At 42.7% G+C, this 15,770-nt stretch overlaps 1 protein-coding gene across 4 annotated transcripts in view; it reads right to left on the bottom strand.

Annotated features, from left to right (window-relative positions):
• SNX4 (sorting nexin 4) overlaps positions 1 to 7,550 on the bottom strand; it is a 33,083-nt gene extending 25,533 nt beyond the window's left edge. The window contains exons 1-2 of one of the 4 annotated variants that reach the window (XM_041473366.1): positions 7,095 to 7,550; positions 6,001 to 6,119 (exon numbers count right to left, since the gene is read on the bottom strand). In XM_041473366.1, the coding sequence (XP_041329300.1) occupies positions 6,001 to 6,119; positions 7,095 to 7,286 (311 nt within the window). In that variant the 5' untranslated portion in view covers positions 7,287 to 7,550. The other 3 variants (XM_041473367.1, XM_041473369.1, XM_041473368.1) reach the window with 3 other exon arrangements.
• Positions 7,551 to 15,770: the final 8,220 nt, after the last annotated feature.

Here is a 15,770-nt window from a genome sequence, read left to right as displayed (position 1 = left end):
AGACACTCACATAAAAGTACTTCAGAATTATAGATCCTTTTTATCTTCAGCTTCAGTAGCCTACCAACCAGCTGCACTGACTTACATCATGGGATTCAAGACTTCCACATGGGTTATTGTCAACCCTTAAGAAAGACTGCTACCATCAATACATGATAGTATTATGGGGATCCTGCCTGAGAACAGACTGAACAAGCAAACATAAATAGGGAGATAAGAAAACACGGGTCAGGACTGCCCTGAGAACCCAGCCACATCCCAGGAGGACACATCTGTGCTGCAGACACAGATGCTGCTGTGCCAGCCTTCTGGCAGGAGAATGGTCCATCTCTATAAGCATCTAACTCATGCTTATAATGCTCCATAATTGTTCTGCAGAGTTAATTAGAAAGTAGGAGAAGCAAAGGCCAGGATGAGCCATAACTGTTGGGGGAAAAGAAAGAAAAACTATTTCTGAAAATGCCTGCTTATCGGCTTTGTATTTGCTACAATTAATAAGAACCCATCAGTTATTTTAAAAAAACACGGTAGTAACATCTCAGTCCACACACATTAAGCAGAAAAATAAATATTAATCAAAAATTTTAAAAGGTCATTTGGGAGCATAACACTTCAGCAGGAAAGGACCACAGCTTTATAGAGAAGCCTAGTCCTACATCAGCACAAACCACTACCTTGTTACTTGAAGTTTTATGCCCACACAGGGCCTCAAGAACTGCAGGAGGAAGGAAGCAGACTGCCAGACCAGTTCCTACCACTCACTGCACCTACCCTGCCCACACTGAAGACACTAAGGAAGTTTACTACATCTGTCTACTGTCAATGTATTCTGACAAAGCAGATCTGTGGACAACAGCTAGGCTTCCCCCAGTCCCAGTTAATCAATCTTCACAACCCTTGTGAGGGACACAAAAACCTCACTCTATACCCTGAAGATTAAATTACTACCAGAGAATCTTGAAAGTCAAACCTGCCTGTGTAGTTAATTCTTTCTTAACTAGACAGCATCTGATACAACCACCTCGCCACAGAGTGTGTTAAGCAACCTGACATTATTCTCATCTCAGATCATACTTGTTTCCTTTATTCTAACGTGCATTTATTCTCAGTGTCTCAGGAGTGCAAACACTGCCTTTTACAGCTGCTTTTATCTTCATCAGGAGAGCACCTATATAGCACCTAACAAAGAAGCCATGCTTCTTTAATTGATTGATTTAAATACATTTAAGACATTTTGAAATTGTTAGTATCAGTTGCAACCCCCAGGCTTACAGTAAACCCCCAGGCTGTGCACTCTAGAGCACACAGCACTGCAAAGTTGGATAAAGGAGGGGAGCAGCCAAGCTCTTTGCAAAGCTGTGGTGGGCAAGTACTGCACAGCCCTCAGTTAGGAGCCTGTGTCAGCACCATGGCCTTTTAAATGAGGCAACAAGAGTTTGAAACTGCATGGATGGATTTAGGACAGGCAACCAAGACGAGAGAATTTTTTTTTAATCACCAAAAATGTCTCTGCCTGATTACATATGAGGTCATAAAATATCACCAATTACAAGAGCATTTTCTCCCCAGGAATACCATTTCAGAAAGGAAGTAGAAATCCACAAAGGTACTCATTAGACTTAATACCTTCACTACCATCTAATTTTTTGAACAACATTATAAACTTCCCCATTAAATGCAAGTATTGCAGACCAGTTTCAATTAAGATTATAATCACTTGTTGACATTCACTCAAACTTCTCAATTTGTTTTGGTTCTAAAAACACAATATAATATTTGTAAAGTCTTCAGGCAGGAAAACCATATGTTTCCCCTTTAAGGACACTTTTAACAATGCAAGTTATTCATCGAATGAACCAACCTGCCTGAAAAAATTAAAAAGACATAATTGAAACCTTCAGCTTTTACATTTATAACTGATGTTATCGTAACCAATTCAAAGATTACATTACTCCATGTCTCATTTATTTGCCTTAATTCAACGTGTCAATGTGAAAACTTTAGTCCATCTAATTAACCTCTTCTCACTTCCCATTTAAAACTAATTATCTTAAATGAGCCATTAAATAATTCTGAATGCAATAAAGACGAATGGCTGTGAAGTACTAAAACAGACAAGAAGGAAATACACAGGTTTATTTCCTTGTAAAAGTAATTATCCTTTCAATGAAGCAGCACTCTGCTTTCAACCTCTGACCTTCCAGTGTATGAGAAGTGACACTTCCACTCCCTGTAGTGGGCAAGGTTCACTCCCTGTGCAGAGGAACACCATTTTAGAGGGATGGGAAACTTTTCCAACAGCTATTTAGAAATAGTCTCTCTATTCAGGCCTCTCAGACAGCTGATGTTTAATACAGCAGTTTAAGACAGATGCTCTTCCACCGGGCAAGCTGTATGACAAGGAAGCATTTCTCTTGCCAGAAGATTTTTCACAGCCAGGTGATTCTTTGGTTTTTTTATTCTGTCACCCAGTTTACTGTATTTAACTAAAACATACATTTGTCAGGAAGATGAATGATTCATAGTTTCTACCAAGTAAAAACCAACAGAAAGCTAACTTTTCAAATCCTCTGTCTTCTGTCTTCTTTCACTTCCCAACCTCACCTCCCTGTTTAAAGCTCATGCTGAATTTAGACTTTTTCCCTCATACCTTCTTTGGAGTACTTTGGACACATCTTCCTGACTCCCACTGGACAAAATCTGCCCTTTACTGTTCTATCAGAAGACAACATTTGCCCTTTGTGGGCATTCATCCTTTGCCTCTTCTCAGGAAACCCATGCCTGGGCTTTTCACCTAGCCCAGTGTGAAAAAAGAAACTTTGAAAAGGGTACTAAACAAAATATAACAAAGGAAAAGCTCCTGAAATTCCACAATGCAGCACTGCTATCACTGAACTGTGGCTGGCCAGGTACTCATTTCCAAGTCCATTTCTCTCACAGAAACTTTCTTTACAAGTTCTCACACTTTGGATGGGCAATCCAAGGTTTTAACAGAGAAGGAGGTAACACTCATATCACAATTTAACTAGTGGAAAACTTTCCAAAGACTGTAACCAGAAACAAGGCTAGTAACTTCCCAGCCATACTGTGGGAGTAAAAACAAAATAAAATGAGCCCCCTTGTCAAATTATTGCAAGAGAAAGTGAAGACTAGTAGGGCAGGAAACCAGAGATCCTGCTATTAAGTGGCTGGATAGCAGGCTGCACAAACTTGTGCTACTTTTTCCTAAAGCCACATTTAAAGCAGAACAAAAAACCAAATACATGCTAGTCATCATATTGTTTGATTGGGAAGGCTAGGATAGACATCTTTTAGTCAGCAGGGATGAAAGGAAAGTGAACTAAATGGAAGTGTCCTACTACTACAGAAGAAATAGTTTACTTTAAAGGAGACCAGGAAAAAGAAGGCATTCCCTGTGTGTCCTATAATTAAAAGTGCAATACCACAGAACACTTTAGAGGTGCTCTGCATTCTGATTAACTTTCAGCTCTGTCATGGAAATAACAGGTACAAAGCCAGGAGTCAGACTCAGGGGTTTATTCTACCTGGGTTCTTGTAGTTTCATGCACACTCTGATGTAAGACACAGCTGCCCAAAGTTCTAACAAGCAAGTCCAGATTTAAGTAAGATCCTGGATATTTGCTACTTCCCTTATAGAAAGCAAGTGACATGCTGAGCACATCTCAAGAAGGAATATTTAGCTACACATCTTAAGAATATGTACTTGCCTTAATGCCATTTCCCACAAATAGGTAGAAGTGACCTCTGTTCTCAGAGGGAGAATATAAAAATTGATTTATTTTTAAATAACTGCATAGTTTAACAGAATCTGTGAAACAAACTGACATTATGACTAATTGAATGGAAATAGCTCATCATAAAAAAATCGAATTAGCTAACGCAGAAAGGTCTAAAGCAAGAAGATGTTTTCAGGAAGCACAACTCTTGGAATTTCCTGATGCTCTGCAGTCTACAGCAATGGAGTTTGTTTTGTCTCAAAGAAATATATCTACATCAAAGTATAACATCACATTAATAAAAAAAATCAACAAAAGTCAAGCAAAAATGTGAGCAAAAATCTTTTCATTTAAAAAGGAAAACTAAGTAACACCATCACTTGCATTCTGAAAACGTTTCACCAGCACCAGTGAAACTTACACATTAAAGGTTTAAGCACTCAGCTCCTGTTCTATAACAAATATACCATGGTTGTAATTGTATCCATCTTGTGTCTCTTATTCACCCAGATAGAATTCCTCAATTCAAACTGAAATTAAATCCTAGATAGCAGTAATGGCGGAACCCCAGTTCACATAAACATAATGCAACTATTATTAAGTGGTCTTCCCTTTATATTACTATAAACAGTTTTATTCTTCAGCTACAAAATATCTTATTACCCAGACAAATTACTGTGAAGCCCACCTACAGCTACAGGCTCAGCAGGAAGCACATTTAATAGCCACCAATTATATTTATGCAAGAAGTTTTGCCTTCTCAGCAAAAGGAATAGAAAACCTATTTTATTAGAGATGTGACAAACACACATTTTCAGTTGCTCTGTGACAAACATGTAATTGGTCTCGGTATTTGCTGACCACAGAGTAAAATAAATCCCAATGAAAGAACACAATCTGGCCAGCAAAGTACAGCTTTGCCACTACGAAAGAACAACTGGGAAAGACCAGTGGGAGCAACTCTAAAGTAATGCAAGGATGACTGGAAAAGGAGATGCAGTCAGCATGTTCTGGGGCTGCATAACCTGCCCCCAGAGTACACTTCATACCACAGTTAGGCCCCAATGATTCCAATTTTCTTCTCTTTTTCTTCAGAAATATTACAACAAAAATAATGCTACCAACACGAGAAGGTGTGATCTTTAATATCAATACACTGTAAAAGTATTTTCAAGCATCTGAGCAACTGTCAAAGAGCTACAATATTTGAAAAATATATGTCTGTTTTGGACTTTGTTATTTAAGTTTAGCAAAAATATAGTAAACTTATCCCAGCAGGCCTGCAGTCAGCGTGACTGGTGTGCCCACCAGCGAAACAAGCTAAGAAGCCTTTTAACCAGCAGATAGAAGGCTTATGTGACAGTGTTACAATTTGAGCTCTTCAGAGCCTTTGCAAAATGCAACTGCTTTGTTTCAGAAGGTTTTCTTTGTACAGCAGATAATTCCAAAGGCAAGGCCTAAAGGTTAAAACTAGTAATATAAAGAAGAGCTACACAAAACTCATAACAAAGTCTACTTTTGAAATTCTTGCTTCAGCTGAGTAACATGATCCCACATAACAGGAGTCATCTGTTACTGTTTGGGAAGTAAGGATAAGTTAGAAGAGATTTTAAAGTTTCGCTCACTACTCAATACTTGAAATTTTCTGCTTGCGGTACTAAGAGTGTTTATCATACCAGTAGTATTCATCTTGTTAGCACAAGTAAGTTCCCCAGTGAAAGTTCAAGCTAGTATGAAGAAAGGAAATAGTTAACTAACTCTAACCCTTAAACCATCTACAAGGAGTATGTGGTAATCAGATCAAGCAAAACACTTCAAATATAAGCTGAGCAATAAGTTTTGACCACATGACATAAGTCATGAGACTTCTCTCTTGTCATCTCAAGCAAGCCTAACAGCTACTTTAGGCCTCTCTCACAAATATGTGTATAAATTTGTCCAACTTATGTCCAAGAAATAACCAAGCAGTTGCTGGCACCATTTTAATGCAACAACTTTCAAACACACATTTTTCCACCCAGTTCCAAATGAAGAATTACAGTACACAGTTACACAAAACCAGCACCAGTACTGAACTGGAGATCAGCTGCCAAATTACCTCAGGAAAAGTTCCTCCAGAGTGGGTTGATAACCACATAACAAAGCACAAATCAGCTAAATCCTCTCATCAACTGTACCTGATTATTTTTAGGGGTGGAAGGAGGGAAAATCTGTTCAGAATGGCACATCCATGTACACTTAAGACTGAGCTCTCATCACCCACCTAGTCTCAATGAGGTAAGCAGTGTATGTTTCTTGTATGTTCATGGCATTCCTCCCAGTCCGTTTTTCAGCTTCTGAAACCGTGATTTCCATTTTCTTTGCCAAACAGTCTTCCATCTTCTTAGAAGAGGAAAATAAAGATTCATGTAACATTAACCACACAAGGCAAAGGCTACTAACCTTGCCTCCCCTTCTCCCACACCACATTTGTTCAAACACGACAAGTCTCTGTGGAATAAAGGCTTTGACAGGGCTTTGCTTTCTACCTATGCTCTGTATCACATTTGCAAGTGACAACTGGAAACCTTCTTTAGGGGGAAAACAGAAAAGTCAACAAACGGACAACTTCAGGTACCAAAAACCACCCTGAGCCAGGAGGATACAGAAACGAGAAATATTTTTCTTTACAGGTAACAAAGTAACCTTTTTTTAAAAAACAAACACGTTAACCCCAGTATTTTCTGTCCAAACACTTCCCAACTAGCAGTGAATTCCTCTTCAGGACACCCGGGACACGTGTAGCCACCTCTCGCCTTTCACAGGAAACAGAATATATCCGGACCAAGATGTTTTTCTTTTAATCTCTCAGAGGAGGATCGTTATCTTTTACACACTGGCCGCCAGAAATCAGCAAGGACCACACGCCCACCATGGAAAGGCAGAGCTGCACTGAGCAGGGAGGGGGAGTCAATTGTGAAATTAAGGGGGGAGGGGGAGACAAAAACATAACTGATAATAATAAACAATAATCTGACATTAGGGACGAGGACAGAAGGTACACAAAGCTCTCTCACAGCGGCCAGGACGGGGCTGCGAAGAGAACCCCGCAGCTCAGAGGGTCATGCTGCACAGCTCTGCCCCGCGCTCCACCGAGCAGGGCTCGGCCCCAGGCAGCGAAGGAAGGGCTGGACCCACCTGTAGCCCCTTCCCGCCGCGGGGGCAGCGCTGAGCGAGCGCCCGGCCCCCCGAGCCCCGCCACCCTCCCGCCCGGCCCGGGCGGCGCGCTCAGGAAAGCCCGGTGCTCGCCCGGCGGAGCAGGCCGAGAGCCCGGGGAGGGGGACGCTGCCCCTCCGCCACCGCCCTCCGCACCCTCACCGCGGCCAAGGGCTGCTTCGGGGGCGGCAGGGCGCCGTCGTCTTCTTCCTCTTCTTCTTCCTCCTCTTCCTCCTCCTCTTCCTCCTCCTCCGGGCGGCTGTCGCTCGGCTCGGGCTCGGTGCTCTCCATGGGGCTCGGGGGCTCGGCCGCGGCGCTCCGCGCAGGCGCTGAGGCGGCTCCGGGCGAGCCCATGGCCGGCCCTAGAGCCGGGCCGGGCCGGGGTGTGTCCGCGGGGCTGCGGGCGGGGGCCAGGCCGGCGGGCCCCGGCCCTGTCTCTCGCCGCCCTCCGCTGTTTCCCGTGCCCGTGGAGAGGCTCGATCCGGGGGTGCTGAGGGCGGCCTGCCCACCCTGGTGCCCAGAAGGGGCTCGTTCGTGCCCTTGTGCACGGCCACCCCTCGCTGTGACCGTGCTCCGCTCGCCCACAAGCAGCCTTGAGCCTTCTGTCCGGGACAAAGCTTCTCCCCGGCCCCTCAGCCGCACTCTTACAGCTGTAAATGTTTATTTCTAAAATTAGTTTGTGTCGTTGTTTCCCCTCTTAGTTCTCAGGTCACCGAAGAGTTTCTCGTGCCGTGCTTCGCACACCTTTCCTGCTTGTTTTTTGGTTGGTTGGTTGGTTGGGATTTTTGACACCCTGTGTTGTTATAGCAAATAACACACCTTAAACAAAAATTAAATTCCATATGGATGGGAAATATTTCAGATACTTTCTCATCTTTCATCTATAGCAAGATTTGTCACTTTACTGAGTCTCTTTCAGCAGCCATTTACTTTCCCACAGGATGTTTGTTAGCATTAGGCAGCTCGGGTTGTTTTTTTAAAGCCCACCAGCTTGTTATTTCCCCCCTCACTCCTTTAGTAGTAGTGAAGGACTCGGCCGTGCTGTGTTCCTTTTGCCTCACCCTCCTGGCTGCCAGCCTTTTCCATCGGCTCCCTCCCAAGAGTGGATGGACATGCAGAGGTGCGTTCTCCTGCCCACCACCTCTGCTGGGCAACACTCAAGGATGTCCCATCCCACCACGCTTCCTCAGGAAAGATTGGAGTAGGTAAAACCTGCCAAGTTCAGCTCTGGGGAAGCCTCTGACGTTATTTAATGAAAGCCCCAGCCATCCCATCTCTTCTCATTGAGCAGGAAAAAAAATCCCTGTACATTTCTGTCATTCCCTGTCCTTTTGGAGAGACATTCAGGAAGTGCACCCTTCAGCCGCAGCAGAACATCATACACTGTAGATTTATACATATATACATCTTCACTATTGGGTTTATTCCCTCGTGATCCCATGGTGCCTACACAGTCCCTCTGGGACTGGCAAACTGGATGAAGAGGTTGTTCCTATTTATTCCTCATTCTCCAAACTGGACATTCACAAACAGTGTCATTGTTCCCTGGTTTACATATCCCATCAACCCTTGAGATTTCCCATTCTTGCATCAGATTCATGTCCTTTGATTCAGGCACTACATTCTTTATTATTCTTATGCAGCTTTTTTTTCTTTTCCTACTCTTTTCAAACCCAGGTTAAAGGCCACTTTGGGGGATTACAGAGTTGATATTATGGGCTTCTTTGCTTTGCCTTTTTTCTGCTTTGTGTAGGAAATGGGGTTTTTGTAGTATTGACCAGAGATGAATTTGCATACATTTTTCATCCAAAAATTAATCTTTTTCTTTCAACAACAATTAAAATAAATCTCAAAATCCCCTTTGAAGACCCCATGAATTAATATTTGGCGTCTGGTTTCTATTCTGTTGTCTTCAATGTTTATGCAACTTTTTCCTCAGATTGTTTGAACTGATACCTCAGTCTATCCTTTCCCACCCCTCCACCACTGTAGCTGTATGGAGTTTCCCAAACTTTTCCACAAAAGGCTTTCCTAAAACAAAAGTTTTTTACAAGTATGTGAACTGTGATTTGTCCTCTGAATAGGACTGATTTAAGATTTGTTTTCTAAACCCAAGGTCCAGTTCAGATGTAAAAGCACGATTGCATGTTGTAAGACACAGTCTGCTTTTCATTAAGCTATGGTTTTCTTATGTTTACTCAAGATGTACATCAAGATACATACCTTGTATCAATTACACTTGCATTTGCAGCATGTGCATACTGAAATTTTTCTGATCTCTATCAGTTATATAATGGAAATATTTTTGTGAAACTCATGCAGGATATCATACTTTCTATTAAATATTTTTATTATGGAAACAACATTATCAATAAAGTACCGTAATATATTGTATGTCTTACATTCTATGATTTCCAAAACTATTTTCACTTTTGAATTTTCTTCATAGACTAAAAGATGTGGAGAAGAGTTAAAACATTATATATATAGGATGAGGGTAGTGGTAGAAGTGCCTAAATCAAGATGATTGGGAGCCTGGGTAGCCCTCACGTACATTATAGCCTGGAGAGTTCACAGGAGAGAGGGATGTCTTGAAAAAAACAATGTGCAATGGGGAGATCTTCCATAAACACCAAAGTCTCCAGCAAAGTCCTCTTCCTGAGCCATGTTTCCCTACCTCAGCCTGCAGAGTGGGATAACAGTATTTCCTCACAGCACAGTGCTGCTCTCAGAAGAGCTTCCAGGACTTGTGCTACTTTGGTAAAAATAAACTGTGGTGCTTCCCCCCTAACTAGGCACAACCACAACCACTCATGCACCCAGAGTCTCACTGAATCCCCTCTTGTCAGGATGTGACTCCAATCTCCTGCAGGTCAGTTTAACCAGGACACTCTCCTGCTCTTCAGAATCTTCACTGTGCAGCAGGTCCCTTGTTCTTCAACTTAAGGCAAACTTCCCACCTACAAGTCCCTTCAGTCTCTGAAGCTGCCCTGACTCCCATTACAGTCTCTGGAAAACAGGGAACTTCATCTTTTCTATTCTGTAAATCTATTTATTTTAATCCTACTGTTATACTGGATAAACTGCTTTTTGATGGAAGAAAGCTATATTATCCTATAAACTGGTTTTCTGGTATTTTTTGTTTCATGTGTTCTTATTGGATTTTTCGACAGCCTGTGTTGCTCTAGCAAATAACACACCTCAAAAAAAAAAAAAAAAAGCCATATTAATGAGAAATATTTCAGATACTTTCCTCTTTGTCACAACATTATTTACCAGTATCTTCATTTCAAGTGCCTCATCTTTCAACTTCTTAGAATTAATTAGATTTAAAAGATAATAAAACCACTAACAACAACCATCATGCTACTGAGAACCAGAATGAAAACACCTAAAGCAGTTGCTCTGCTTTGCATCTATCCTGCAACACCCTCAGCCTTTCAGTAACTCAGGAAGAGAGAGTAAACCAGCCAATATTCCTGCTGACTGCGTATCCTGTGCAGGATCTGGCTGTGTCGCTGCTCCAAAGCAGGGAGGTTCAGCACAGAATGGATTCATGGAGAAACACCCCGGAGCTGAGAACCCACCACCACACCACACAGATTTTAGCTGATAATTTTTAGGGTGCCTATAGCCCATTCCCAGGGACTGGCCACCCTTCACAACTTACAGTTTAGCTGCTGTTGGAAAAAAACCCCATGTGTGCCTGCCTTAAGGCTGCCTTGTAACACAAGCCAAAGCAGGAAGGCCAGGAGTTTCTCTTCAAAAGCACATTCCTGATCCATGGTTCAGGCTCCTGGATCCTATCATAGTTTCACTACCAGTAATAATAATACAAAGATCATGAGTCAGGCTGTCAAACTGCTCCTACTTCCCTCTACACACTAATTCCTCCAGAACTGAAGGTATTTGCTCTCCAGAGGCATCCAGCAGCCAAACTGGTGCCAGGTTGTGCTGTTGGTCTTCAAAGGCTGATCCCCACTGAAGAGCCTGGCATCTCTCCGTGTGTGATGTCCTTGGTGTGTGATGGATCAGCAGAAAGCAGTGCTTGCTTAGGATCCCTAAGAAAATACAGAAGAGGAATTAATGTCAAGGAACTGTCAGTAAAATGCATGAGTAGCTTCTTCAGCATGGCAGAGTGCAGGCAGAAAAGTAGGTGAGTTCAGGCTTCTCATAGACATATTTCCATCATCTAAATATCTGAGTGAAATGAGTACTAGGGTATAGGAAAATCAGCATTTTGTTAATTTTTCAAAGAAAGAGTGGAAAAGAGATATGGGTGAATTTTGGGGTGGGGAAAATCATTCAATTTCACTCAGTCTGAAATTGCTAGGAGTGGTTTCCATCCCTTTCAGCAACAGCATATCTCAGTACACAAATAAAAACAAGAAAACCAAAACTAATACATGTTTTTGAAAGAATCTGTACAAACACATCAACAGTATGAATGAAAATGTATTGAAAGTGGCTTCAAAAGCAGCTCAAAGTAAGCTATGAGAAAACTTCAAAGGAAGAAAGCCTTTCTGTGTGACAGAATTGAAGAGAAAAAAAAAACCACCAAGGCAACTCAATAACACTGTAAATGGTGGAGACAGATAGACCTCTACTTAATCTTGGTGCAGCTTGGAAGCAGTCAAGGAAGCTGTTGCACACAGTCTGTGAGAAGTTGGAACTTAGGCCAGTGTATCTGGACTATGCAAAGACTGCAGTGAAAGTCAGGCATCACTTAGAAAATGCAATTATCCTGTGTGGCTACCGAAATGAGCATTAGCTGAGAGGCTGGAGCACAGGGACGCTGGCAGGGAGAAGGGCTTGTGGCAAGGCAGACAAGGCCACCTGTGCCCAGAGAAGGAATGGCTGTGTCCCTCAGGATGCAGCACTGGCTTTGATTGACTCCTCATGCCATCAGATCATCAAAGGTTACCACACCACTGCTGGGACAAGCTGTAGCAAGGGAATGGAAAATGTCAGAGGTCATCATGGTATTTTTCCTTAGGTGGTAGCAGGGACCACAAGCCATAGCACCTAATCCAAGCTCTCAAACATCAAAACCCTGTGAAACTAAGACAGTGCAAGACAATGAAAACTTTTCCCAGAGGCTGATGGGCACCCTCAGTGCCACCAGGCAATGACATTTGAATTTAGTCAACATTCCCAGGACTGGGGCCAGTGCCCTTGTGAATGCAGGGTGGAGACAGGCTGGATTGTCCACTGCAAGGTGCACATCTTTCTCAAGCCACTGCTGCTGATGGCACAGTGAAACCAATCTCGTGCTTATAATATGTAGAAGTGATGACATTTCTGGAGTTAAATTACCTGCCAGGACAACTTGGGGGTAGTACAATATGAGCACCCAACATAAAAACAAATCCATACTGTGGATTTGTGCTCATCAGGACTTAGCTCAAGGCTAAGTCCTGATCCTATCAGCTAGATGTTTTCTTTAGACCTGTCTTTTAATACTTCAAACTATAAAACAAACTCTCCTAACAACAAAGACACTCACAGTCCTCATCTGAAGCCCAACATCACTACTGACTAATAAACAGATTAAAAAAGAGCAATGCAGATGCAACAGATATTAGTCCAGTCGTGTAATGTGCAGGCAGTCAAGAGGGCCAGAAGGATATATCCTGATTGCACAAGTAAACCTAAGATTTTTTGTTGTAGTCAGTCATTTTAAACCCAGTACCTTGCTAGGATCTCTGGGGCCTGGAAAGCATGGAGGAGATCCAGAGAAGCTCGGGAGCATTGGCCCTTACATTAGCACTGTCTGGGGCATGGTTATGTGGTTCCCTTCTCTCTCTCCCTTCACATTCCCTGTCACAAGAGGGTGATCTTCACCCCTGGGAATAATAACAGGTTTGACTCCCCTGGGCCTGGCACATTTCCACCATGAGGTTACCCTGTGCAGGGGTATTTACTGCCCATGTTGGCAGCTTCAAATCTATTGCTTGATTGCTGAGCCTTGCCTCCCACAGTGGAAACCCAGCCTGTTTGAAACCCTCCTTTAAACATATGCTATATTGTTTCAGGTGTCCAAAGTTTTATTTTACTTCTCTAGTAAATATCTTCCAGCTCCTAAATGAGAACTCTGGGAAAACTGCTCCCACAATGCAACTTAAAAATCACCCTGCAGAGACCTTACGTTCCTCAGCTTAAATCCAGCCTTCAGTGTGTCTTGAGTTATGAGGCTGTCCAGACCACTAATAGAGGAGCAGGGGAATTTACACCGAAAGGAATAAACAAGCCAACAATAAAAATAACCATTTATCTCTTCTTCCTCCCCAGTGTCTTACTCAAAAGGTCACTGTGTTCTTTCATGGAAGCAAAGCTCTATAATGTGAGTTTAGGCACTTTAGGCTAAACCCCAGAGTACTCACTTTTCCCCAAGTAACTTTGGTGGATTTTTAGTTCGATTTTTTTTCCTTGGATAAGGTCTAAGAAATAACCAGGTTCTCCGGAGCAGAGCAGGTAGTCAGGTCAGTGGAGCACATGCTGAGGGCTCCCCTGTTGACCTGGGGTGGCTCATGGCATAGTGCCAGCCTCACTTCCCTCCTCTTCTTCAGAAGAGGTTTGCCTGCAATAGCCTCAGCTCAGTGGACTAAAAATGCAGGTTGCAGGAAGGTACATCTAGTTCCCTGCAATCTTACACAAGGGCTGAACAGGCAGGCAGGTTTCCCCTGCACAGAAAGCAGCTGGCAGTGCCCAGTGGCCAGTTTAGGAAAGCAAACCTCTGCCCATGTCATCATGGCAGCTTGTTTTGCCAAGCAGAAGGTGTAACACCATCTAAAAATATGTATAACTGTTTAGGAAGAGCAGGACATGCATTGCTCCCCAAAAAATTTTCTCTTCCAGATCTTCCTGTAGATAACCAACTGCCTTGTAAAGATGCCATTGCATGGGACAGCTACTGCCTTTGCTCTCATTTCAGTGAGATCTGGCCACGAGTTTCTCCCTAAGATTATTCTGCAGACAGGACAAAGCATTTTATAGGGTTCAGTTTGGCTCAGAAGTTGTTTGGGATTGCCTGGAATTTTGGAAAATGCAGATCCTGTAGCTCAGGGTCCCTGGCTGCAGTGACATTGTGCAGGCGTCCTGCTGCCTTCCCAGATTCTGCTGCTAGAAAAAATAATACCCCATGCTTCTCCTGTACTTCCAAATCCTACAGCATGTTTTGTCAATGTCCACCATTGTTTAAAGCCCCTCTGGACTCCTGCTGGGGACATTATTTCCCTCCAAGTTTCATAGGCAGCAGGGGTTTCTTCCTGGTTTTAAAGGGGGCTCCCATGGATCATGAATAACCTGTGATGTTGCTAACACGAGCCTTACCCAGTTGTCCTGTAACACACACAAGAGTTCACATCTGAAAATCCAACTGGATTTCAGTCTGAGACATTTGTGGGCATTTTGAAATGCTCTGAATCCAAGAGAGGAGACTTGGCTGGTCATGCCAAGAAACCACTGTGCACAAAGCAGTTCCAGTATGAGTAGTTCCAATCTGTTTGCTGGAAAATCACGTCTTTCTGAAAGTTTGCTGAACATTTGCTCATTATTAGTCCTCAGAGGCCGTATTTGGTCTGTGGTAGTTTGGGCCAGGCACATGCAGGCATTTCCCCATGGTCAGGCTGAGCTGACTTGTATCAGGGCACCCTGGAGCAAGTCAGAGCAGGCCAAACCCTCTGCAGAGGCATGTGTGTGTCACCATGGCACAGGAGACACATTTAATGTTTATCAGCTTTGCCTGTACCACATCTAACATCTCCTCTTTTCCCTTTTTAAGCACAGAAGATGGGAAAAGGGATTTATTTTATTTAACACCCTAATAAAACAATTTATACAGATAGTTTACAAAACAAGTGGGTGCAATTTATCAGCAAGATGGATACAAAGAAAGAGCCTTCCAGTCCAATGGAGGAAAATATTCACCATAATGAATACACACACAATAGGTACACCACGTATCCACCTCAAACTGATTAATGAACCAAAAAATTTACCCCTTGTAAAAGGGATAAACAAAAAGCTTTTCAGTAACTGTAAGATATTATCTTTTTTTTTTTTTTTTGGCTGCAAAAAGCCTTAATAACAACATCTCTTTCTCTGCCACTCTCAAATACATTGATCTGAAGGATTGGGGCAGATCATAGGGCAAGGGTTTGAGGATTTTACTCCTCCTTTTGCCACTGATTGATTGTGTTAACAACCAAGGCAAGTCAGAATTCTGCTACATTTCATAGTTTCCCTTTTGTAAGTGGGATAATATTTCTGACTAGTTTTTGCAGAGCAGTTGGAGATCTTGGGGAGAAAGCAGATATTTAAATGCCCTATGTTATTATTTTAGGCCCTGATTCAGGAAAACATATATGTTTAAATACTGCTGCTTTAATGGGTTGCGAGCACCTATTTTAGGCTAAGCTCACATTGATGTGGTCTTTCTGAAAAAGCTGCCCTAAAACTTTTAATTATCCCTTTATAAATATCACCAGTTGAAGCTTATTTAAAAGATAATTTCTAAAATACAGGGGGAAAGTAGTGAATTAATGGCAGCTCAGCATATTGAGGCATTACCTTTCGTGCTTTACTCAGATGAAAGACTCAAGCAGGAGTACCCATGCCTTTTTGATTAGATGCATGCAGCAGGCTTTGGGTCCCCTTCAAAGATCCTTGGGCCGTATGGAGCCAGGAGCAGCTCCGCATTGACATCGGGGGAAAAAAAAAAATCAAGCTCTTTTCCTCAGAGCCTGACTTCTTCCCCCAGCCCCCCCCCCTCGTATTTGTATATATTTCGAGAGGAGAGTCAGGCTTAGCTTGTTCACAAACTGCAGTTCCTGGGCG

This window comes from Pyrgilauda ruficollis, unplaced genomic scaffold, assembly GCF_017590135.1.
Source record: "Pyrgilauda ruficollis isolate IOZ18807 unplaced genomic scaffold, ASM1759013v1 scaffold3, whole genome shotgun sequence".
In the NCBI taxonomy this organism is placed as follows: Eukaryota; Metazoa; Chordata; class Aves; order Passeriformes; family Passeridae; genus Pyrgilauda; species Pyrgilauda ruficollis.
This window is presented reverse-complemented; position numbering and strand designations above follow the sequence as displayed.